The following is a 25,177-nucleotide window of genomic DNA, read 5'->3' as shown; positions in this document are numbered from 1 at the left end:
ACCTGGGAAGGGAGAGAAATATTTGTTTTTGTTTGTCTTCTTGTTTTATTTAATTCCTTGTGGGATTTGGATCCAACACGTAAAGTATGCATATTATGCACACACACAAACACACATGCAGCTATTACCCATTTCTTGTATTCTTGAATAAAGACACTGATTTGACACATTTAATTAGTGACCAATTGTTTTTATTGTTCAATTATTAAGAAAAAAGAGAAGGTGGGGGTGGGTGGGTGGGATGTAAAGAAGAGCGTAAAGTAAAGGGAGAGAGGAGAGAAAACCCCAACAATCCCCTCTGAGCAAGCACTAGGCGACAGTGGATAGGAAAAACTCCCTTTAAAGGAAGAAACCTATGACAGAACCAAGCTCTAGAGGGGGCAGTCAACTGTCGGGACTGGTTGGGGGGTGACTGTGAAAAGAGGGGAGGGAGATGGGAGAGGTGTTGGGGGGAGGGGGGGGAATTAAGCTGGAGCAGAGGTGGGGGAAGAAGAGGTGACATTGGCAGTAGTGAAAGAAGGAGTGTTCTTCCTCCAGAAGAAGCGTTTTTTCTTTTTCTGCTTTTTCTCGAGGATGAGGATCAGCTCCTCGATTTTTTCTGTGTTTTGCTTCTGCAGCTTGTTGCATTTTTTCTGCACTTCTTCTTTTTCAGCTTGTTTTTCTTCCAACCTTTCTTTCAGCACTTTAGATGTTGCCTCCTGTTTTTGCAGCTTTTCATTTTCTCCTTCCAGCTCAGATGCTTTGAACTTCATTTTGTTGTAAAGTTCTTGCAGGTTTTGGTTTTTCTTCTCAAACTCCTGGAGAAGAAGTTTTTCTTCTCTCTGCTTACCGACCAGCTGTTCTCTCTCTTGAAGCAGGTCTTGATATTTGTGCAGTGTCTCATCGAACTTTACCTGCAGCATCCTGTTGTTTCCCTCCATGAGCTGGAGTTGGCACTCCATGTCTCCCTGCTTTCTGTCCAGCTTCTCTTTCTCTTGAAGGATTGCTTTATTTTGTTGCAGAGCTTCATCAAGCTTTCCTTGCAAGCTTTCATTTTGTTGCTTGATGCTCTGCAGATTGGAATCCATTTCTTTTTGTTTGATTTCTTGTTCCCTTTTCTCTTGGAGAAGCTTCTCGTTTGCTTGCTCTGTGCGATCAAGCCTTTTTTTGTCTACACTGTACATTAGCTCCATGTCTCGGAGATTGGAGTGCAGCCCTCTCTTCTTCGTGCTGTCTTGCATCTTCTCTTGGAGGAGTTTTCTATTTTGTCGCAGAGCTTGATCAAGCTTTCCTTGCAAGCTTTCATTTTGTTGCTCGATGCTCTGAAGCTTGGAATGCATTTCTTTCTCTTTTAACTCCTGTTGCCTTTTCTCTTGGAGGAGCTTTTCATTTTCTTGCAGTGTGCGATCAAGCCTTTTTTTGTCTACACTGTACATTAGCTCCATTTCTTGGAGATTGCTCTGCAGCCCTCTCTTCTTCATGCCATCTTGTTTCTTCTCTTGGGCAAGTTTTTTATTTTGTTGCAGGGCTTCATCAAGTTTTCCTTGGAGCTCCTGGTTCTTTTTGTCCATGTCTTGGAGATCCTGTTGTTTCTCCTCAATAATAGCTTCCTTTTCTTGAAGCTGGTATGATAACTTTTTTAGTTGAGCGCTCTTTCGCTCATTTTCCTCCATCAAGAACTTAATGTTCTCTGTGTTTCTGAGCGCTTCAGCCTCCATTTCTTCCAAACGCTTTTCCTCTAGTTCCACTTGGTCACACCAAGGAAGAGAGGAAATGGAAGAGTCTAGTGGCTCATCCCAAGGAAGAGTGTAGGCGTCAACTTCTTGTCCCTTTGGATTTGTTTGAGACATGTTGTGTCTGGATACAGTTACAATTGCAAAGGATCCAAATATTTCAAAAGGCTTTTCTGGCGAACGGTTCAATGCTGCACACATCAACGCTGCGAGAAACGGACTAAAAGTCGTTGCGCTTCACCCCTATTTATAGGTTTTTGGATCAAAGGATCAAAGGAAAGAATGGTGGTATGATTCTAAATGTGTGTGACATCATCATTCTTTTAGCCAATGAGTGTGTCACAGGACATTTGTGGAAGAGGGCATTTTTTAAATTGGACAAATTATCAGTAAAGTTTCAATCTCTGTTATTTACCATAGAGTCTGCACAGTATGGTCACATATTAAAACTGAAGAATATGTTGTACTTGTTGTAGTGTTTCATCATGGGTCCAGTTTTTACCCAGGTGCTTAAAGCCCTTCTTTACCCTCATGTAACACAACAGTCATTTCCAGCCACTGTTTCCTGTTCCTGTCACTCAAACAAACAGGCGACAAACATCTTCTCTAAACTGGAATCATTTCAGTTTATCGGATTAGAAAACATCTAATCTAGCGTTGATATTACACTGCTGTTTAGTGTCTCGCTAATCTCAGTGTCACCAAAATATCCACCCTACATGTCAAACAATGAGAGAACTTGAAACAGTACCATCACCTAGGAGCTTATGTTAATTAGTGCTAACGTTTTGTTTGCTGGCTAACATTGCTATTATTGTAGTCACAGTTAAATGACTTTGAATAGCTTTATTTCAAAAGGAACTTTGCAATTTCTCGGCCATTTAGCTGTGTTAACTGTACGTGCTGTAGGTCATAAGGCGTGCATGGATCATTTTTATAATCAGCCTCTTATGTCATTGGGTGGAATTCATTTCTGTTCTGGGATTGAATAATTGGTTGATCACACCAGTACTTAACCACCAGATGACAACCCCCTGGTCCCCTCTCTCCAGCCTCCACCACCCAACAAACAGCCTGTCCTTCCAAGCTTACTTAGTGTCTTTGTCTGAAAACTTGCATGTATAACCCGATGTGTGTGTCTGGCGCTTGAGCATTTCCGTTGTAAATAGTTGTGAGTAGCTTTGTAAAGTAGCATTTTCGTGCCTTTCTCACTGTGTATGTATTGTCCACTGCAGCAGCCTAGTAGTGGTATGAAGCCCTTTCTGCTGACTCAGTTTTCTTTTTTGGTTGGATTTTTTTGTTGTTTTTTTAATCGGGAAGCTTGAGTACCTTTAGGGATTTTTTTGTTTGTTATTTTTGCATTGCTCACTGGCGATGTAAATAAATGGCTGCATATAAAGTATGCATATAAACACTCCACAGTGTTATATTTGACAGTTCAATGTCTCTTGAGAAACACTCTAAACAACTTGTCCGGAACAGTTTTTATCATCTAAGAAACATTTCTAAACTCAGGCTGCTGGTGTCAAAGGCAGAACTTGAGATGATTATTCATGCTTTTATCTCTTCTCGTTTGGATTTTTGTAACGGTCTTTTTACGTGTCTTAACAAATCAGCTCTGGATCGCCTTCAGTCTGTACAGAATGCAGCGGCAAGACTTTTAACTGGTACAAACAAGAGGTCACACATTATTCCAGTTTTGGCTTCTCTTCATTGGTTGCCTGTAAATTTTAGGGTTCATTTTAAAATTTTAGTTGTAACTTTTAGAGCTCTGCATGGTGAAGCTCCCCAGTATATCTCTGACCTGTTGAAACCTCATGCTTCATCCCGAGCACTTAGGTCTTCAGGTCAGAGGCTACTGGTGGTCCCACGTACTAGATTTAAAACACGTGGGGATCGGGCTTTTCAGGCACTGGCACCGAGGCTGTGGAACTCTCTGCCGTTGTCTTTACGCTGTCTAGACTCTACTGACTCCTTTAAAAAGCAGCTGAAGACATTTTTATACAAACGGGCTTTTAACTAATTTAATTAATTTTAACTTGTATGTCTGATCTTACTGTAAAGCACTTTGTGATTTTTATCTGTGAAATGTGCTATATAAATAAATTTTACTTACTTACTTAAAAGTACATTGTTTTTGCTCTTTCTTGGGTGGTGGGTTTGTGTGTGTGTGTGTGTGTGTGTGTGTGTGTGTGTGTGTGTGTGTGGGGGGGCATAACAAAAGCAAACGACATTATCAAGCTTGCAGATGACACCACAGTGGTGGTACTCATCAGGGACGATGATGATGCGGCATACAGGGAGGAGGTGCAGCGGCTGGCGCTTTGGTGGCAGGACAAGAATCTATGTCTCAATGTTGACAAGACAAAAGAGCTGATTGTTGACTTTAGGAAAGCCGAGGCTGTCCATCTCTCGCTCAGCATTGCTGGTGTCACTGTAGACGGAGTGAAGAGCACCAGATTCCTCAGTGTTCACTTCATAGAGGACCTGTCCTGGACCAGTAACACCAAATCAGTGACAAAAAGAGCTCGGCAGTGCCTGCATTTCAAGAGACGACTGAAGAAGGTGCGCCTCCCCAAACCCATCCTTAACACCTTCTACAGGGGTACCGTACAGAGCACCCTAACCTGCTGCATCACAGTCTGGTATGGAAATTGCCACGCGTCCGACCGCAGAGCCCTCCAGAGGATTGTATGGTCCGCTGAGTGCGTTATTGGGATAGCCACTAGCATCATGGCTGTCCAACATCAGCCCTCCCACCAACTGTTTACTCCCCTATGCTGCAGAAGACGACTGCGGCATAAGGAGCAAGTCAGCGAGATTGTCCAATAGCGTGAAACTTAAAATGTCAAAAGTCTACTTCATAATATAAATATCATTAAATAACTTTAGAAAGACTTCCATTTGACTCTTTACTTTTAATGTTATAAAAAATATATTTTATTTTAAAAATAATCTTAAAATGGTATTCTACAAAATGTGCAGCAATTTACTTTGTTTATTCTTTTTAGGTGATAGTCTGTGAGGCCCGGGAAGACCGTATACCTGCATCTCTACAGTTTCTGTGCACTCCAGCCTCTTCTGTTCCATGTGAGGGGAAGGCAGGGGAAATTATCTCCATGAAAAGAAACAGATTCGGCCATCGCACAGTGGAACTAATTCTTAAATAAAATTTAAAAGGGGTTTCCTTAAATGCATCATGTTTTTAATTTGCAAGTTTATAAGCATTTTCCCTTTGCAGTTCACAATCAATTCTACCCCCAGGTCAAAAACATATATAAGAAAATTGGCCTAATATAATATTATATATAAACATACCTGTCCAGCTGTCCAGTGATTAATTGCATTAGTACATGGAGGCAGGACCTCACAGCAGAAGCATACTCCATAATCTGTTGTACATTATTACATGTATATTATGTGTTTTTCAATTACTGTATTTACCGACATCAAGAAGTCACAAGTAAAGAAAGACCACACCGTGACACATGTTTAATCAAGGAAAGTTTATGTATCAAAATTGTTTATTAAACAAATAAACAACATTTTTTTCACCCCAAAAAATACATGTTCAAAGCAAGACAACGGTGGCCCAATATCAGACAGAAGTGTGAACTCTGCGCTGTAGAGTGGGCAGTCATAATGAAGCAGTTCGTTTCATTTTGGAGCTTCAAGCTGCTCTTCATATTTTTGGCCACCAGATGTGACCAGAGAGGACTGTGTTGAAAAGCTTCGAGTAATGAACCCTTTTTCAATACAAGCTTCAATGCTTCAGAAAGCTTCATTTGGCCATCACTACATTTTTTCCCCCAAGCAGTCCGGCTCCTGAACACCATGCTGCTCTCCTCCACACTGGACTCTCTTCTTGGACTACAAAACACTCCCTCTCACTCCCGATACTTGCACTATTCTGTATTGCACTGTTCGTATCTGTCTGTGTATTGTACTTATTTATTCTAATTCTCATTGTTTTCTATTCTTACTCTCTCTGTATTCAAGAACAATAGTGTTGTACTCACTCTTAGTTTATCTTATTAATGTATAGTTGTATGTATGTATATTTAAATTTTTTCATTTTATTTTTACACTGTGCACCTTTGATCCAGGAGGGTGATATTTCGTCCTACTGTATACTTGAGTGTATATTGTTATGTTGACAATAAAACGCTACTTGACTTGAATTAAACTTGTGCATGAATGAATGAATGAGAAAACGCTCGATAGCTCAATCGATTCATGTAAATAACAAAACAAGCAAGCAAATAAACAAACACAAATCATTAACTTTTTATTTCATTCGCCACACTAATCTCGATCTCAACTGAGTTTTGAACAATAACCTAACGACATAAATCCGTCTCTCACCATCAATAACCCGATTCTGTAAATGTTAAAGTTCCCTTCAAAGCTTTGTCGCACATACGGAACCATAGTTTAGAATAAGGAGTTTATGATGACGGACCGTGAAGATGGACGTACAGTGACATTTTTGTCTAACGGACATTACGGACTTCTCGAGGATTTTCAGTCTGACATTTAATTATCTTTTACGACACAGTAACATCTTATTAACACACCAGATAAGCACCTGAATTGACTTAAAAACAAATTTTTTTTTTTACCTCATTTCGAGCTTCCTCTATGTTTGAAACAAACTTACTAGTATGTAGCAACACTTCACAAGAGTGACACGTTTTTCCGGGTTTCATTAGCGTCAGGTACTTGAAACAGGGAGTGACTCCTCTTGATACTAAGACATCTTTGGCTCCACATGATATCTGTACCTGAGTGACAATTCACTCGAGGTAGTTAGCACTCGTGCTGTATCTTACTGAGTAAAAAGGGACTTTTGACACTATGTTAGTTTTTAGGTTGCGGCAAAGGTAGCTAACTAAAATACATAGTCGCTCATTTCCAGATACACCCGATAGGGAATTACGAAGCCTTTGCTCTTGTGGTTAGCTAAGCATGGAGTACCTCAGGACTTTAAAACCCATATTTACAGTAACCCAACACTGGCCACCTGTCAGCCGCATCCAGGCTAGATACTGTTCTAAACTGGCTAGCGCTGTTGACACTGTGAGAGAAAAGAAGAAGACTGTAGACAAGTTCAAGAGTCGGCTATCATCTGGTCCAAGTTTTCAGGATTTCGTTAAAGGGCTTCCAGCTAACAGGAGCCGTGCTGCAGATGAAGAACCCTCAGAAAAGCATGACTATCTCTCTGAAGGCTTGTTGATGGGAAACTCAAGGAAAGGTCGGTGAAAGCCATTTGTTTACTTAGCTTTGAATGTTTGTGGTGATGCTAAAGGGGTTCTTTGGCTTATTGTTGCAGTTTATTTTGAAACCTATGGATGTCAAATGAATGTGAATGACACAGAGATAGCCTGGTCCATACTGCAGAAGAAGGGCTATCAGCGCACAGCTCATCTAAGCGAGGTACAGCTGACTTCTGGTTTTATTTTATGATTCTAGCAGAAGTAACTTTAATGCAGTTTGTTTAAGATGTGCGTGTACTTGCAGGCAGATGTTGTTCTTCTGGTAACGTGCTCTGTAAGGTAGGAGCAAAGATCAAACATGAAAAGTTTTGAAATCTAGTGCTAGGTGATGGCAGCTTTGCAACCTAATCTCTTTTCTTAACAGAGAAAAGGCTGAGCAAACAATATGGAATAGACTGCAACAACTAACAGCTATGAAGAGGAAACGATTAAAGACCCACACACCAATGAAAATTGGAATTTTAGGTGAGTAAGCTCTCATGCACTCAGATGATGGAGGTCACATTAAGGGTACGTTCATGGGTGTGTTTGTCTCAGGCTGTATGGCGGAGAGGCTGAAGATGGAGCTTCTGGAGCGAGAGAAGCTCGTAGATGTCCTCGCCGGTCCAGATGCATACCGGGACCTTCCGCGTCTCTTGGCTGTATCTGATGGAGGTCAGCAGGCGTGCAATGTGCTGCTCTCTTTAGAGGAGACCTATGCTGACGTCATGCCCGTCCACCACGCGCCTCGGGGGCACAGTGCTTTTGTGTATGTTGTTTATCAAATGGTTATCCGCCTTTTCCTGTAACAACGCATCTTCATACTGAATCTGCTGATGGTTTTGTGTACCGGCAGGTCCATCATGCGAGGCTGTGACAACATGTGCAGTTACTGCATTGTTCCCTTCACTCGAGGGAGAGAGAGGAGTCGACCCGTCCGCTCTATCCTGGAGGAAGTTCGTATGCTCTCTGATCAGGTAAGCTGTAACTTCAACATTAAGGTTGGTTGGAAAAACTCCTGCATTTGTAACCACGCAACAACAGAATAGGAAACAAACAAAAAAGAAAGTGACTTTGTGTTTGTGTTTTATGATAAATGCAAAATCTATACAACAATAATTTAACATGACTTATGAAACAAACTCAATTCAGTTTTACTTATATAGCACCAAATCACGAGAAGAGTTGCCTCCAAGCACTTTATGTGGTAAGCAAAAGCCCAGACAATAAAACAACACCCCATGAGCACGCACTTGGCAACAGTGGGAAGGAAAAACTCCCTTTTAAACAGGAAGAAACCTCCAGCAGAACCAGGAAGGGACAGCTATCTGCTGTAACTGGTTGGGGTCGAGGGGAGATAAGACTGAAAACATTCAATTCAATTCAATTCAATCTTTATTGGCAGACTACATGTCCATAAAAACAAGACAAGAAACACACACACACAACTCCCCCCCCCCCCCCCCCCCCCACACACACACACACACACACAACACAAGGTATACCATTAAATATATATATGTATATAAATAAGTATATAAAGCATTTGTAAAAATATAAAACCATAATATACATAAAACACAATTACTTAAAATAAATCAATAAATACACAAACACTTTAACCAGTGCTTTCTGAGACTGGATGAGTAACGGGAACCACTCACTGTCGGATCTGTAAGTGCTAAAATTATACTGTTACTCGAACCATCCAGTCGTTCTCTAAAACTGAACATTAACTTTCTTAAAAGTGCTTTAAAAGTCCAAACACCCACAGCTACAAACATCTGACTGGCACTACCACTTCTAGGTATCCTGCAAAGGATTCTCATCGCATCATTATATGCAACATGCAGCTTCTGCATGCTACATTGTTTGTAGGATGACCACAAGGGGGCAGTATATAGCGGTGTGCAATACGCTTTAAACAAAGCCACTTTAACTGGAAGTGAACAAAAGCTGAATTTGCGTGCAATAGTATTTGCCTGCACATAGAGCTTACATCGTTGTCTGTATATGTCATCATCATCATTCATTTGCTCAGTAATAAAGTGACCGAGGTATTTCACCTTTTTATGAACTTCAAGAGTTTTTTGTGCCAGTTTAAACAAAGGGAAATTTAGCTGTTTATCCTGCTTGGTTCTACATATCAAAACAGCACTTTTAGCAGCATTGTACTCAATGTCATATTGCACACCATATTCAGTACAGACATTAAGAAGATCCTGTAACCCAGCACTGCTTGGACTAAAAACAACCAGGTCATCTGCATACATAAGATGATTTATCAGTGCTTCACCTAATATACACCCAGTGTTACAGGCTCTCAGCTGTATGGACAAATCATCGACATATAAATTAAATAAAATTGGAGACAAAATCCCACCCTGTCTGACACCATTGCTGTCACCAAAGGGGGCAGAAATACTGCTTCCCCATTTAACCTGCATGTTCTGATGAGCGTACCAGTAAGAGAGAATCCTCACGATGTACTGAGGAACTCCCCGTGTCTTCAATTTATCAAAAAGTTTTCTGTGGTTCACTCGATCAAAAGCCTTAGAGGCATCAATGAAACACATGAGGACAGATGAATTTTTAGCCCTATACAAACTAACTATTTCCTTGAGTGCATATATGCACATGTCAGTGCCGTGCTTTGAAGCCAAACTGATTATCCAGAGAAGAGATGAACACACTAACTCTGTCAAACAAGATTCTTTCTAACACCTTAGATAAAATACTGGCTAGTGCAATCGGCCTGTAATTATCCAAACAGCTCACTTTTGCAGCTTTGTCTTTCATAACTGGTACCAGTAAAATACACAGCATTGAGTCTGGTAATATGCCATGAATCATAAACCCAGTGAAACAGAGTGCTAAAAGAGGAGCTAGCCTTAAACTAGCATGTTTTAAATGTTCTGCAGTGATGTGATCCAAACCAGAGGATTTATTATCAGACAACCTATGAATGGCTTCATATACTTCATGTGTCCTTACACTTATTGTGTCATTACTCATGTCAAGATTGTCCTCATATGGATCACTTTTTATACAGTTAAACAACGCACTGTAATGCTGTCTCCATAATGCTGCATTGTTATCTGCCCCAGAAACACCTTCAACAGTTGATGGTAGAGATGGTTTACAGTTATTAAGAGCTTTCACCTCTTTCCAAAAATCTGCCGTATTATTACACAGCATTTTCCTGGCCAAAGAATCTGCTCTTAGCATTTGCTCATTTTTAGTTATAAAGCGAACAGCGTACTTATATCTGGCATTCGCACATTTTTTCTGTTCAAATTCTGGGCCTTGTTTAGGTCTTCCAGCCATGGCCCAACATTTATAAGCTATGCGAGCTTCATCATGGTACATGGATACATGTTCTTTCCAGCCAGGTCTGATGTTAGGTTTCTTATGCTTATATTGTTTATCAAGCAGTGTGCCACTTTCATGCAGAGCAGTCACTATATCATCATACATGGAGCAGAGTAAATGTTTATGCACAGCATTCTTACAGTTGACATCCTTGCACAAAATAGCTTCTTTCGGCAAAGAAATGTTCAGATGTATATCGGTATTACTATGATAAGCTAAGAAATCATCTTCACTACAAGCTGACCAGTCTAATTTTACACTGGTAGCAATATTAGCAATATTGTTTCCAGTTGTTGCTGGCATTTGTTCCACATTCACAGTAAAACCAAAAGGTATATGATCTGACACAGTTACCTCATACCTAATAGTCATGTTTGCTAAAGCTGCATGTCCATCAGCTGTACAGATACAGTGGTCCAGCCATGATGTACTATGCCAGGCTTCACATATGCCATGTTCCTTTCAATAAAGGTTGAAACTATTGATTAAGACCATAATCTCGTCATGAAAGTGTTTATTGAGGTCATGCAATAAGGAAGTCGACAAAATTCTGTACAACCAGTCATTTTTTGATAATAACCCATAAATCATAGACTTCCTGCTATTATAAAAAAGTTTGTAGCTTCTAAGTCTGAAAAATGAAGTTTATGAAAAAGTACATGAAACCTTTAATTCTTATTATGGCCAGCAGGGGGCAACAATGCCTCTTATCGTTAAAAAGATGTATGCATCTATAATCAGGGGTGCACATAAGTGGTCCGCAGGTACGTGTCTTTTATTTTGACAGCGCAAGCGCACCTGCGGACCACTTATGTGCACCCCTGATTATGAGTCAACTCACCTGATCTGTCACCTCAGCAATTGCGCTACTTGTCAGTTTGAGGTCTCAGTTGTTACAGTATGATGTTCATTCTGTAATTTAAACTGTCCAGTAAAGTAAAAAAGGAGCTAAAGCAGGGTATGCTTTACCATCTCATTAACAAATCGTTGGGCTGTGAGCTTGGAGCATCCCTCTGTTTCTCAGTCAGATCCACCCCTAACTGGTCTGGTATGGATAAAAGAAGCTAATGTGATGACAGTGAAAACCCTAACATTACAGAGACATTATCCCTCTTTTCTACACAGTAAATGCAATCTCCCTCTTGCTCTGAACATAGACTGTTGTACTGAAGGAATCCAAAGCTTGAATATGATTGGTCAGAGAGCTTTCAGTGCCCAAATATCATCCACCTTGTTTATAGATTCTCCAAATTCATATGTAGATGTGTGTTTATACAGTTTGCACTCTATAGGCAGTAGGCGAGTGCTTTAATAATTATGTCTGGTTCTCTGGTGTTGATTTTGATCCTTTTCTTCTGAATTATTCATGTGTCTGACACTGCTGCAAATTTGTCGTCCTTTGAGTTCAGCTCTCTAAAATGAACACTTGAGTGTGCCTGACGAGTGTGTGCTGGGTGCTTCTGTCAGGGTGTGAAGGAGGTGACGCTGCTGGGTCAGAATGTGAACAGCTACAGGGACACGTCAGACGAGCAGTTCTGTGGTTCAGATGCAACCAAGCTCAGCCGTGGCTTTAAGACAGTCTACCAGACAAAGCGGGGGGGTCTGCGCTTCTCTGACCTGCTCGACCAAGTGTCACGTATCGATCCCAACGTGAGGATCAGATTCACATCACCTCACCCCAAGGATTTTCCTGATGAGGTATTTGCTTTAATATGCTTTTCTTCCTTTGGATATTCACTTGGTTCAGTGAGCCCTGCTCACCTGGTCTGTGTGTCGATCTTACAGGTTTTGCATCTGATTGCGGAGCGAGGGAACATTTGTAAGCAGATCCACCTCCCAGCCCAGAGTGGAAGCAGCCGGGTCCTTAAAGCAATGCGTCGCGGGTAAGAGATTAGTTCACTAGCATATGACTTTGTGAAATTAAACTTAAACACCACTAATTGTCCTCATAACATGTTGTTTTCCTCCTAATATGTACAGCTACACCAGAGAGGCCTACCTCGATCTTGTGAGGAACATAAAGCAGATCATCCCAGGTACTAAAATCAGGTTTCTCCTTCAATTTGTCACCTGTCTCTGGGTATGATTATTACATTTAAACATTCATTTTACTACCTGAGTATCTTTCACTTGTGTGTAGAACGAATGTAAAGAGATCTTGGTATTGTCCATTCATTTTTAACAAAACTTTCTCCTTTTTCCAGGAGAATCCTGAATCTATCTGTAAAATTATAAAATACACTAAGAAATAAGGAAAAGCACCTTCTGTCCTCTTTAACCACAGTCTGTTTTACATAATTTCTGTTCGTGTGTCAGACGTGAGTCTCAGCAGTGACTTCATCTCAGGCTTCTGTGGTGAAACTGAGGACGACCACCAGCAGACTTTGTCTCTAATCAGAGAGGTGGGCTACAATGTGGGATTCCTTTTTGCTTACAGTATGAGAAAGGTGAGTTCTTCTTACTCTAGAACTTACTTACTTTCTTTTCACCCGTCCTTTAAATGATATGTGATGTAATTGTTTTTCCATGTCTGCCACACATTCAGAAGACGCATGCCTTCCACCGGCTCCAAGATGACGTCCCAGTGGAGGTGAAGCAGCGAAGGCTGGAGGAGTGCATCACCGTGTTCAGAGGAGAAGCTGAAAGGGTCAACGCTGCTCTCATTGGCAGTACACAGCTTGTCCTGGTGGAGGGAGTGAGTAATACACACAGAGTTTACCAGTGTGTTATCAAAATTGTTTTTAAATATATGTTGACCTTCAAATAGCATGATTGCAGGTGGTAGAGCAGTGAACAGTAACTACGTCAGCCACACCCTTGAACCACAGGCCATATGTAAAGGATGGTGTAGCTGTTGTGATGTCACCCATTGGTTTTGGACATTTTGAGCTATATGAGTAAAACACAAACACAAATGTGCACAATTACTGCACAAACTGAAGCACACTTTGTACCTGGTAACAGCCCCATTATATGGCTATTCCATTAAAGAGGCACCAACAGCACATCGTCGAGAGGTCCAGTTCATTGAGTTGTATTAGCCCCCCTAACTTCAAGCCTTGCCAGTGTCCAAATGTACGTCTGTAAACGATGCATGACAGACCCGACCACATATTTGCACTTGTCGCTACACCTCTTTATTGCGGCTGTCGATTTACATACTCGGCTGCAGCTTTTCAGCTACAGCCTACACACAACAACAACAGGACATAGTTAATGTTTTAAGCCGGCAAGACCACGTCCCACCACAATGACATAGTAAAACAAAGTAATAGACTGTACTCATGCTTTTCAGTGCTGTTTAGTTAGATATTTTGACATTTGTTAAGGTTTGTGGTGGTTTACTTGCTGAGTAACTAAGTTTTTTGGCACTTCATTGTGGGCTTAAGGCCTGGATGTTGCTTCTTGACTGGAACTTAAATTGCTTTGAGTCGAAAGAAACTGAATTGGCTGCTTTTGATTTTTATTCAGGAAAGTAAAAGATCTGCTGAGGACCTGTGTGGAAGAACTGATGGCAATATGAAAGTGATTTTCCCCAAAGAGGACGTTCATGTTCAGCCTACAGCATTCAGCACTGTACCCATCAGTGTTGGAGACTATGTGCTGGTGAAGGTAGGATATAATTGATATAGACGGATGCAACTTTAAAGAATATCTGTTGTCTTCTAAAAAAACACAATTTATATGAGCAAGATGTTTGGCAGATTGAATGAGTGTTAGGCCACTACCTGAAATAGTCAAAGCCAAGTTTTAAGGGATCCTTTAGTGAATATATCATGTGTTTATGATGTATCATCATGTCAGCAGTTTAATGTTTCTGCTGTAAGCATTGGTTGATCCAACTTTAAATGCTGGGTACACTGTCACCAGTCAGGAAAGTGACTGGAAAAGTGTTTCAGGAATATTGATTATCTTGAATGTATAAATACGGTTCTTGTATTCAGTCTTTTATTCTCTGGCGTCTTCTTTTGTCTTGTTTTAGATCTTGTCTGCCAACTCCCAGAGCCTGAGAGGTCGAGCTCTCAGTCTCAGCTCCCTGAGAGCCAGAGAAGTGCACTGTAGGACTCCACCTGAGGACCAGCGTGATGAACATGTAGCTCACACTCAACCGTGACTTAAACATGTCACTGATTGATGGACTCGGATGATACCACATCGAACAGACTGCTACATTTCCTTCATCACTTGTTTGACGTTTTTGACAAATGGAGGATGCTTTCAGGTGGACTGTTGCAACAAGCTGTGAAAGTTTCACTTGTAAACAAACTATGGAAGTTTATTAAAAGCTGTTTGAACGATGCCTGACGGTGTTCTGTGTGATACATAAAGTGGCATTTTTTAAGATCATTGAATCATAAGGAGACACATTGTCTTTTATGTGACTTTGTCATTTATTAAGCACTCTAAATTGCCAATGTCTGAACATGCTGTAAGGTAACTTACAAAAAGCAAACGGGGAAGCAAGCGTTAGCTAATATTAGCCGGACGACACCCTAAGGTAAATTCTACAGTCCAATTCTAATCCCAACTAAGGTAAATTCCAACCTGACTTATATGTCAAAATGTAGTCTTGAGAGAAAAAGGTTAATTGCAGGGCTGAAGTAGTAGCTTAGCTTTCTTTTGCCAAAATACTTATTGTTACAAATGAATCATGTCATATTTGTGCAGCTAGCTTGGTTACAGCTAGCTTGGCTACAGCTAGCCTGGTTACAGCTAGCCTGGCAACTGTATGCTGCTTGCTAAGATTAATGTCATGTAGCTTCACCCATAAAACCATGTGGAAGTAGCTTATATTTATATTCTTTTAATCTCTACCCACCACAGAGGGATGCATGCAGTTGCAAAAAGACTAGCAGTCCTAAAGTGGTCTATAGACTGGAGCTCAGAAGACATTTTGCTGATGAGTGTGCTGATGATGTCCTAGGCAACTCATTTCACTCATATTAAAAAAGTCCATACGCACTAAATATAGAAATGGTTAACTTCAGAGGAGAACCAATACATAGAAAACACAATATTCTGACTGCTGTCAGAAGTAATACTTATTTAGCTTTTTCTTGGGAATTTCTGCCAGATTATTGTACTCTGACTGTAATTGTGTCTTCATGGAAGGACGCTAGAATGCAGAAAAGAATCCTGGGAGTTTTCAGGAGTGCAGTTCAGCTGAACTGAACATCTGTCCCAATCAGGATGTAGTCCTAGAAGGAACAGTTCACAGCTTTGAGTTAGAAAATCTGCTCATTCCTTAGAAATGTCAAGATTTCTTAATTAGATCTCATGTCATATACAAGAAGCAATACGCTCACATGCATGAAATCGATTAAAAAAAACAACAACATATTATCAGTATCTCTGACCTTCAGCACATCAAGCTGGGTGTTCATAAGCTTCATCTTTCCAATTGTGGGCAGTGGGTATCCCTTAGCAAGTTGGACTGCAAAATGAAATTCATAATTTTAGACCACAATTTCACAAATGTGGCAGAATGTCATAATGATATTATAGATGTATTACATAGCATGCACTGGAATCATTCCACCTAATGTAACTTCATACACAAATTCAATTAAGGAAAATACTGACATCAATAAAATTATTGATGAAAACAGTGGAATGTGTTAAAGTAAGGTCTCTGATGAACGTCATTCATTTAAACTGTTAGAAAATAGACTCCCACAGTGCAAATTAAAAACAGCAGACTCATTAGAAGTGGTAAAGAGATGCACAAGGAGATGACCCTGAAGGTGATTCAAAGGTATATATTTTTGGAACATTTTATGATTTCCCCAATAAGAAAATGGGGTAGAATCTTAAAATAAATGGTAAAATATTCAGAAGACCAGTACAAGCTCTATCCCCATGCACTAAACAGAAGTGAAGAAGTTAAAGAATTGAAAAGTGGAGGGAGGGTGGGACACGTCAATGAGAACGAACAGCTGTTAGAACTGGGGGAACGTATATAGATGAGAACCAGGAGGAGCATATTTGGAGGCGTGGTCCCACTCCTGAAATTCCCGATATTTTATCTCCAATAAAAGCAGGAGTGAAGGTAGGTGAGTACAGTTCCTGTACTGTGGTGGAAGTATTCTGGATTCTTGTAAATTACTTGAATAACTTTATCTTTTATGTTTTAAATTCTTAACAACACCTGAGAGGTAAATAATGAACTTCTTCCGATTTCATAAACTTATTGACTTTATAAAATATGAGCTGATAGCGTAAATAAAATCAACAGAAAGAAAGAAAAGGAATGAGAATAGTCTCCATATAAGTAAGAGCTGGTGGTCTGTTTTACACAATACAATATTAATAATTATCCAGACATATGTAGCTAAAAATGATAATCCTGCTGGTCCCTCGTGTTGTTTGTCTAATATTCCCTGGAACTTTGGAGCTGCTGTGAAAATGCAAATGGAAATCCTCTTTGGAGATTTTGGTGAAAAAAAAAACACTCTTTAAATTTCAAAGTGAGGATGAACTCACCATTAACTGTGGGTATCACCACCAATTTGAAGACCCCTTGTAAGATGCTATTGAGGGCGCTGACCTGTAGGTTAGATGTAGGGTTAGTTTGAGTTGCTGATGGTTCAGACTGTTATTGTATAGAAACGCACTTCTTACCTGAAAGTCTCCCACATTACTTTTGTCCAGGGTCAGATCCATTCTGTGCAAATTAGACTAAATTAGAACGTGATGTTCATCTTAACAAAGACCTCTCGGCCCTATTTTTCTTTGCCAGTTAACTCACTTGTTGAGGGTGACAGCTGCAGCCAATTTCATTTCACTGACAAACATACGGGCACTCACGCTGGCCTCCTGTCAAGGCAATGGTGGTTCATTTCAGATGGTTTTCTAAAACCACAAAGACAATTTAAAATCATATCAGCTGGGTAACTTACCAAGTTCAGGACAAAAAGAGGCGACAGAGTAGAGTTGGGCTGGATGGCAAAGGCCGTCACTGTGGTGGTGGCCTGGACTGTTGCGTTGTTGGGCTCAAAGGTCAGTGTGGGGGTTTTCTCCATCTTCACCAGCAGCTTCATCATCAGACCTGGGAACTGCTTAGCAATCTAGAAAAAAAGAATTTCATGTGAAAAACTGCCAAGAATGCGTCACATAAAATGACTGGGATGTGTTGTCACCTCTGGGATAATGACTCCAAACGTTATGGTGTTGAGTCGGATTGGAGAGCTTTTTGGTATCTGGCACGACAAAGTGAGAAAAGTTAGAGATCAGTTTGATGTCCTGAAAAGAAGGTATGAGACTCAGGAGGCAGCAGTTTACCATGTCGTCAGTGATGGACAGGCTGAGGACTCCAGCATTGTTGTAGACGAAGGCTGCAGAGTTGACAGTAAAGGCAGACATGCCGATGTACAACATGTTGTTGTTCTGGGGTGGCAGGTTAAAGGCCGCTGGTGAGAACGGAGGCTCCTGATGTTTCCCGATGTTGTAAAATTCCCCCTGAGAAAGAAGACCCAGAAAACAATGCTCCAGATTTTTTAAAAATAATAAAGTGATATCTTTGGATTCCTGTAAAAATGTAGTGTTGCATAATTCTCTACCTTCAAGCTCAGATCTATCGAGGACTTTAAAACAGTCGGTGACGATACCATGGAATATTCAATCTCTGCATACTTGTCCACCTTGGCTAAGACTGCATAGAGACAGAAGCTCACTCATGTGTTCATCACCAGTGAAACAGCTGATTGAGTAACTAAACAGGATACTTTACCATTGAGAGTTTTCAGCTGAGGGTTTAAATCAGATACTACAGTGGTGGCCCGAGGGCAGATCTGCAAAGCGGAAGGAAGAAATCTGGTGTTAGACTTTGATTTGTATTGGAGAAAGTCATCATTAAAGGCTCACAAAGACATTTCAAAATTAAACATTGGTGAACAAAAGAGCAGATGTTAAATAATCACTTAATCGCTTCTCTTAATGGATATCCATGAGCAACATGGATATCCATTAAGAGAAGCTCACAGTTCTCCATGTAGCAGCTTAAAATAACCTAATGAAAAAACATACACAAGTTTTTCTGAGAACAAACAAAATCCTTCTAACTGGGAAAGCAAAGAGATGATGATGTGTTTGTTTAATGATAAACTTAATGCTGCTGCAGTTGAACGTTTCATTCCACATACAGCTTGTTTCATGATTTCAATTAGGCTACATTGTTAGTGTAGCTTGGTTTGTGTTTGTTGCCTCCCTTCCTCCCTGCTTCTGACTTTCAGTGCATATCTAAGGCTCCTAAGGTTTCCATATTTTGGAGGTAAATCAAAGTATCTTGAAACACTGCGGGCTAAGCCCGAACCAATAAATCTTTACTTCTTTATTTTCATCATTATCCGGTTACTTCAGAGTAACAAATGAAGGAAGATAATGTGAGACACTGTGAACTAGCAGACACCTTACCTAGCAGGTAAAGTGTGTAAGCTGGATTTCTGCTGCATGTAGCAGATTTGCCCTCACCTGTTTCTGAATTGCATTGCGCAGAGCCTTATCAATAAACCTTGTGAAGAGATTGTACAGCCAGCTATCAAAAAACAAAACCAGCAGGAATTAGAAGAATTCTGCAGATGAAGTAAAATAGTAAAACCCTTCTCCCTCACAGCTGGGTTTCTCACCTCGCTCCACCATGAAATTTGACCTTTGCACTTCCAACAGCAGCTGAGCAGCTGTCACTGCTGACCGCTGGTCGGCCTGTCTCATCAGTCTTGATGGAGATGGTTGTAGCGATACTGAGACCATTCACATTCAATTCAAAAGACCCGCTGTGCTTTCTGGTAAAAGAGAAAAAATATCTTTTTAAGCAGATAAATTACTTCTCTAAAGAAGAGATGTTACCTCACTCACATTATTCGCAGGTACTTGACCCTCCAGTTTCCATTCAGACTGATGAAGGCATCACCTATAGACATTCTGACTCCAGTCCCTGGCACCAGGTCCACTGAAGACTTTGGTATTCCCACCTTCAATACACGTATACTGGAAGAATTCGTGTTTTGTTTGTTTAAGCGGAAACAGGACAAAATACTTTGTAACAGAATTTAGAGACATGTTGAACAAACTGGAGCCTTACTTTGACAAATTGTACTGGACTTTTCCAATCGGAGACACCCTCTGTTTCCCTGAAAAGTCTGGAACTTGGATAGAATTGAGTTTCTGCTGCATGTCAGCCATGCCCAGTTGCCTGCCTAACAAAATGTAAAGAAAAATAATTTACTGAGCAAACACTGGAGAAATCAGTCCTTTTTGAGCAAGAGGACAGCTTTTACACAAACCTTACCATATTCAATGCCTTTTTCTGTCAACCTGACCTTTACTCCAGGATTGATGCTTAAGGTTGCGGGGAAGAGAGCCCCCAGAACCAGCCAACAGCACAGGAACATCTTCAGAGCTGAGCCATGAAGAATAAGAAGACCAAGGAATATTTATACAAGCACAAAAGCAGAAGAAGCTAAGCTTCTGCTTACGAAATCTATGGGGAAAAATTGGAGCGCAATAAAATCCAGCTTCTTCTTTTAGTGACAGTTTACAAGAACATGTACCAATTCAACAGTCCTGACATACAGAGCTTAGTGGAGCAGCAATGCAAAGCAGTTTATTTCACCACTTCCTCGGGTTGCTTAGAGTGAAAGCCTATGAAAGAGCTAACGGCCATTGCTCCACATGAGACAGGATTGAATGACAAATTACATAATGATGAAGTTTAGTTATACAATGACAACACAGTTATCACACACTTAGTTCATGTGTCTCAACATTTAATTTTGTTAACAAATAAACCACAACAGAAAACTACTAACAATTTGTAATCAGAGCTATACAAAAAACCTCTAACATTAAGTCTTAGAAAAAGTTAAAGACATCTAGCTATGAAATCGAGAGCACCTTAAATTTAGAGTCACACTGAACATCAAAAGTTATCCTGGTGCTATAGACAGCTGAAGATGTTTGTAGGTGCATTTGGCGACAGGTACAGGTGCGACTGTGAACCTGAATGAAACGGTTGCCCATCTTCTAGGAAAGGTGCCCAAACACCATTGCTCTCTCCTAATCCATCCTATTTTTTTCTACTTTTGCTTTTTGCTAGTGTCATTGTTACTGCAAGACACAGTGCAAGAGTGTGACAGAGATACCAGGAGATATGCTGTTAAACAAGGAGAGCAGGACTAGTGACGGCTGCTTTGTGCAATGAGGAACAGAACAAACGCTGTCAGTCGTGCAGCGGGACTTGTGCTTGCAGCCCAGCACCATGTATCCATTGGAATTCCCCAGAGAATACCAGAACTGGCTGGTTTGCTCTGACATCCTGTTTTCATCACACATCGGAGGCTCACACAATTTCTGTTAACAGGGAAAGACTGTCTGGCAAAACAATGACGAGAAATTTGCAAAGAGCGCGTCACTGGTGGGAGCCGTTACTCCTGTACTAGCCCCCCTTGTGTTGTGTTCTGGTCAAATTTGACTTAGTTAATAGTTTTATGTCTGAAAAGTGTTGTTAATTTGATCAGACAGACTTAAGATTCTGTGACTTTCTCCACAAAGAGGATGTCAACCCACAACCTAAATTTGATTAATTTGCATAACATTTTGTGTATTTTATTGAGCATTTTTACACTCTTGGTGTTCCTGGTCAAAAATAATCCCATTAATAGAAATGATTCGTTGTTTTCTAAGCCTTGCTCACAGCACTAGCTGGCAGCACCGTGGCAGGTCGATATAGAGTGAGGCTCGTGATTACACATTTGATCACCACACTGGTGAGGAGAAAGAGAAGCCAGGAAACTGACGCTGAAGATGGATTAGAGGGGGAAGTGTCAGAAGTTGAATATAATCCAGACCAAGAAATGACTAATGAGGGCGAATCCACTGATGTAGATAATGGCTATGCTGATGCTGATGTCACATTCAAGTCAAAGACTTGGACTTAATCCCCACCTGAGAATCAAGGTGGGCTTTTAGCTGAAAATGTCACAAGGTGACCACAGGACAAAGACATATACCGTATCCTGGACTGATCAAATACCCAAATAAAATATTGCCGGTCACTTTTGACTGTGAACACAACAGGTGTTATTTTATGCTTAAAGAGGTTAGGTTAAGTAATAAATTTAAATTATTCCATCGATTTTCCTCTATTAATCTGGGTCCTGAACCATACTGAACAACTATCGTGTTCAGGTATTTTAAAACCGCTAACATCACCTCAGTCTGCTTTTGCTTAGCTAGCAAACCCACTCTCCTCTCAACATCATGAGAGGGAAGAGTTGGTTTAATACTTATAGTTAGCTGACACATCTGATAAGTATATGCACCATAACTGGTCATAGAGATTTAGGTGGGATAAAGACAGTGTGATATAGTAAGCAGCCTAATGGTACAGTCTGGTTTACTTTTTTTATAGATTCATGGTGGAACTTTAGTCCTCCTTTGAAACGAGTTATAGTTGGTTTCACAACAACAATTTCAGAATGCTGCCTCATCCACAGTGCTTAGCTGATTGATCTTGTAGGGTTCATTTTTGTTCCTTCACCTGATTCAAATTGTGAATACTTTCCTTCCCTGAATTTTTCCATGGTTGCAGTGGCGTGTCCAGCGGGTTGGCCTGGGTGGCCTACCACTCCTGCTTGCACACAGCCGTCACATAACACAGATAAACGAAGATCATGTGGTCCAACCAATCTTCTACCTCTTTTTACAACCCTGGAAGAGAGGAGGCTGACCAGGAAGAGGTGAGTAATCACAATGCTGTAAGCATCAGTGGTGGATATTTCAAGAAAAAAAAATACTGTCATGTATTCACTTCAGCTTTAAATGTTTGTCCTCTGATCTCTAATGACTGGAGCATTTTTAACCTGTTTGTTCCTTTTCGTTACTGCAGCAGGAACGCCAAAGATTCCTGAGCGGGTACTACAGAGTCCAGACTGACACCGATGGGTCCCGCCCCACCGTGCGCTTCCCTTATTGTTTTCTACCAAAAATTGTTAATGTTAATATTGTATGTACTGGGTATGGTGTCGGAGTGGTGGAACAGGTCTTCGTTTACACCACAGATGGAGTTTTTCTCACTCACTCAAGTACAGTCTCCATTAGAGAGTCTTTAAGTGGCAAATCCATCAGCCACACATTTCTTTACGCATTTCTTTTCCTTCCTACCTACATAGTTACTGCTAAGTTTAAGATATAGAGTAGTAATGATAAGTTATTCGAAATGTACTAATAGTACGTTCAGAATATCTCACCATCTCTTTTTTTTAACTTTTAACTCTGTCAATTCTGTTATAATCCTTCATTTACAATAAATTTTTGACTTTTCATGTTATGACATAAAACAAACAAAATAAAAACCAACTAATCTAAAGTTTTAGATTTTTATTGATTTGATGGGATGTTTCCAAAGGGTCGCGCCTATCTATCTTTTAATGTTTTGTTTTATGTTTTCATTTATTTTATGTTTTTTAAGGTTAATAAAAATTTGCTAAAAGATTCAGTAAAGCCTTAACATGGTTTGCATTAAACTAATTCATTGTTTGGATTTTGAGAATATGGTTTCACTTCTTTATCAATCTGCAAACTGCCACTAATGAAAGAAAGCTCATGCTCAAACCATTATCTGCCCTGGTTTATTGATGAGTTTTGTTGTATTGCTAGTTCACTTTTCTCTCGCTCACACAATGGTGTCATTCATTGACAAATGTACAAAGTAGAGAATGCCGCCGCCCGGTACACATTGCACCTGACCCCTATGGCGCCTCCTGCAGGAGGATAGGCCCATATCCCATTTTCAGGCTGTGCCCAGCCGGGTCCCAAGGACTAAGGCCCGGGCACCAGACACTCGCCCTCGCCCACCCTCCCTGGGCCTGGCTCCAGGGCAGAGCCCCAGTAACACTATCCTGGGCAGGGTGAACTGTTTCCTTGATATTGTATTCATAGGGGTCTTCTGAACCTTTGTGTGGTTCCTCACCTAGGACAAATTGGCCATGGGAGACCCTGCCGGGGTACCAAAGCACCCCGGACAACACAGCCCCTGGGATCCCTGTTGTTTGTTATTTGAAAAAAGATAAAAAAAAAATGTTGAATAAGTTGAAATGTTCCACACTGTGCCTCTGTGATTGTTCCAGAATGACCTCTCCATGTAAAGACCATTTCCCCCCTGCATCTTTGCGGATTTAAAAGTTAACTGGTCTTCACGTTGCAGTGCAGAGTGATTGCCCTACACTCTTTGATCCTGTTCAAAAGCAGAATCCAAATGTGTTTGCAGAATGGTTCCCGACTTCGACCTTTACTTCTTTCTGATATTTTTATATTTGAAAAAACTCAAATATATTTTGATATTTTTAGTGTCAGAAAATGTATTTAAATTTTTGTTATATTTAAACCTGTCATGCATGAATTATGACAACCTCAATCAAGATTTTTTATTCATCTTTAGGCATGAAAAAAAGACTACATTTTTTAAAATGTACTTTTCAAAGAGTTTTTTTACATGTCCACTTAGGTGGACAACATGTGTTTTAATTTATGAAATTGACAAACGAGTGCACATCAGTGTCTTATGTAGTGGTTTATGTGCAAGTATACCATCAACACTGATACTGTCACGGCTGCCGAGGCGAGCCGTGTGGATATAGAAGGAGGACCCAAGATGCAGGCAGTGGATGAGATACCGGTGGTTTTATTTACAGAGGTGTAGTGGCAAACAAACAGTGGGGCATAACAAACAACTAAAGACACCTAAACTGGGAGAACTAAAATAACAGACCTGGGAGCATATGACAACGGATGATGAATAGCAGAGAGACGCAGACGAGGAACAGGACACCGTGGAACACAGGGTAACAGACTGACACAGACTGACACAGAGTTACACAGACTGACACGGCGGAACACAGACGAACCGGCAACAGGCAGGAGAACACACAGGGCTTAAATACACACACCAGTAATCAGGGGATGCGAGACAGGAGGGCAACACAGCTGGGAGAAATCTGGGCTGACGGGACAGGGGAAACGTAAACTGATCACACTCACATATGACACGGACCTTCACAATAAAACAGGAAACTCAGATACATGGAACCAGACAAGACATTGAACTAAACAGACAGATTCACAAACAGATGGGGTGACACCATAGACAGACAGATACAGACGCAGACTCAGAGGCAGATCGAAAATAACACAGAACTTAAACAATCATCATCTAGAAAATGATAACAAACTAAAAGCGCTGGGTCACCGACCCAGGACCATGACAGATACAAATACAAAAAAACAGCCTTTGAATAGCTGTCCACTGTAGTGACCACAATGAGTGAAAGGGTTAAAATGCTATTGATTGTATTTTAATGATGCAAGCCTTTAATCTCACTTCACTTTATTTTGTGACTATTTTAAGAATAATATAAAATATGTATTTCTGTTATTATTACTTTTCTATAATTTTACCAATTTAGGGGAAATAATGACAAAAGATACATGACTATTATAAAACAGACTGAAATTACTGTAAATATACCTACCAACTGACAGTCTATTAATACTTTCTGATGTTACATAGCCATAACAACACAAAATTACATAACATAGAAGTTGATTAACAAGCAAATCTATGTAAAATTACAAAAACATCTGCAAATAAATCATCTGTATTTACAGGTGCAATTTTTCACGTTATTGTACATTCGACATGTTAATTCACGTCTTTTTTGTAATTCAATGATATTTCATGTATTTAAAAATAACAGGAAATTTCTGAAAAAATATATTTTAAAAAATTCTGGTAAATTACAGATTTTGTTTACAGTGTAGAAAGCCTGTTGAAACATGTCTGGT

The 25,177-nt window shown here is 40.3% G+C and overlaps 3 protein-coding genes across 3 annotated transcripts; 1 reads left to right on the top strand and 2 right to left on the bottom strand.

Annotated features, from left to right (window-relative positions):
• Positions 1–644: 644 nt before the first annotated feature.
• On the bottom strand, positions 645–2,068 carry LOC113022185 (trichohyalin-like; the record flags this gene model as incomplete). Its single annotated transcript, XM_026167323.1, has 1 exon — positions 645–2,068. A coding segment is annotated over exon 1 (1,269 nt), but the record flags the coding sequence as incomplete, so codon positions are not given.
• A 4,103-nt stretch (positions 2,069–6,171) lies between these two features.
• cdk5rap1 (CDK5 regulatory subunit associated protein 1) lies at positions 6,172–14,639 on the top strand. Its single transcript, XM_026168959.1, has 13 exons — positions 6,172–6,966; positions 7,045–7,148; positions 7,233–7,267; positions 7,353–7,453; positions 7,526–7,736; positions 7,824–7,944; positions 11,807–12,037; positions 12,125–12,222; positions 12,320–12,375; positions 12,656–12,786; positions 12,885–13,034; positions 13,811–13,951; positions 14,322–14,639. The coding sequence occupies exons 1-13, from the start codon at positions 6,681–6,683 to the stop codon at positions 14,451–14,453; spliced, it is 1,797 nt and encodes a 598-aa protein (XP_026024744.1). The 5' UTR covers positions 6,172–6,680; the 3' UTR covers positions 14,454–14,639.
• Positions 14,640–14,706: 67 nt separating this feature from the next.
• LOC113022968 (bactericidal permeability-increasing protein-like) lies at positions 14,707–19,728 on the bottom strand. The gene is made up of 15 exons (XM_026168961.1): positions 19,626–19,728; positions 19,419–19,533; positions 19,193–19,324; positions 18,964–19,119; positions 18,809–18,872; positions 18,069–18,129; positions 17,899–17,990; positions 17,621–17,797; positions 17,479–17,538; positions 17,239–17,406; positions 17,088–17,155; positions 16,961–17,003; positions 16,823–16,886; positions 15,697–15,773; positions 14,707–15,537 (listed from the first exon to the last, which is right to left on the bottom strand). The coding sequence occupies exons 1-15, from the start codon at positions 19,726–19,728 to the stop codon at positions 15,499–15,501; spliced, it is 1,419 nt and encodes a 472-aa protein (XP_026024746.1). The 3' UTR covers positions 14,707–15,498.
• Positions 19,729–25,177: the final 5,449 nt, after the last annotated feature.

The sequence above is a fragment of the Astatotilapia calliptera genome, chromosome 5, assembly GCF_900246225.1.
Source record: "Astatotilapia calliptera chromosome 5, fAstCal1.2, whole genome shotgun sequence".
NCBI classification, from domain to species: Eukaryota; Metazoa; Chordata; class Actinopteri; order Cichliformes; family Cichlidae; genus Astatotilapia; species Astatotilapia calliptera.
This window is presented reverse-complemented; position numbering and strand designations above follow the sequence as displayed.

What these genes read in the sequence shown, in the direction of transcription:
- LOC113022968 (XM_026168961.1), bottom strand. Translation starts at nt 19,728, where the DNA reads ATGTTCCTGTGCTGTTGGCTGGTTCTGGGGGCTCTCTTCCCCGCAACC. An exon ending in GTCAAGTACCTGCGAATAAT is followed by an intron (nt 19,120 to 19,192) that starts GTGAGTGAGGTA and finishes CTCTTTTACCAG; the next exon opens with AAAGCACAGCGGGTCTTTTG. An exon ending in GCAGCTGTCACCCTCAACAA is followed by an intron (nt 17,004 to 17,087) that starts GTGAGTTAACTG and finishes TAATTTGCACAG; the next exon opens with AATGGATCTGACCCTGGACA.
- cdk5rap1 (XM_026168959.1), top strand. Translation starts at nt 6,681, where the DNA reads ATGGAGTACCTCAGGACTTTAAAACCCATATTTACAGTAACCCAACAC. An exon ending in GATGGGAAACTCAAGGAAAG is followed by an intron (nt 6,967 to 7,044) that starts GTCGGTGAAAGC and finishes TTATTGTTGCAG; the next exon opens with TTTATTTTGAAACCTATGGA. An exon ending in GAGACTATGTGCTGGTGAAG is followed by an intron (nt 13,952 to 14,321) that starts GTAGGATATAAT and finishes GTCTTGTTTTAG; the next exon opens with ATCTTGTCTGCCAACTCCCA.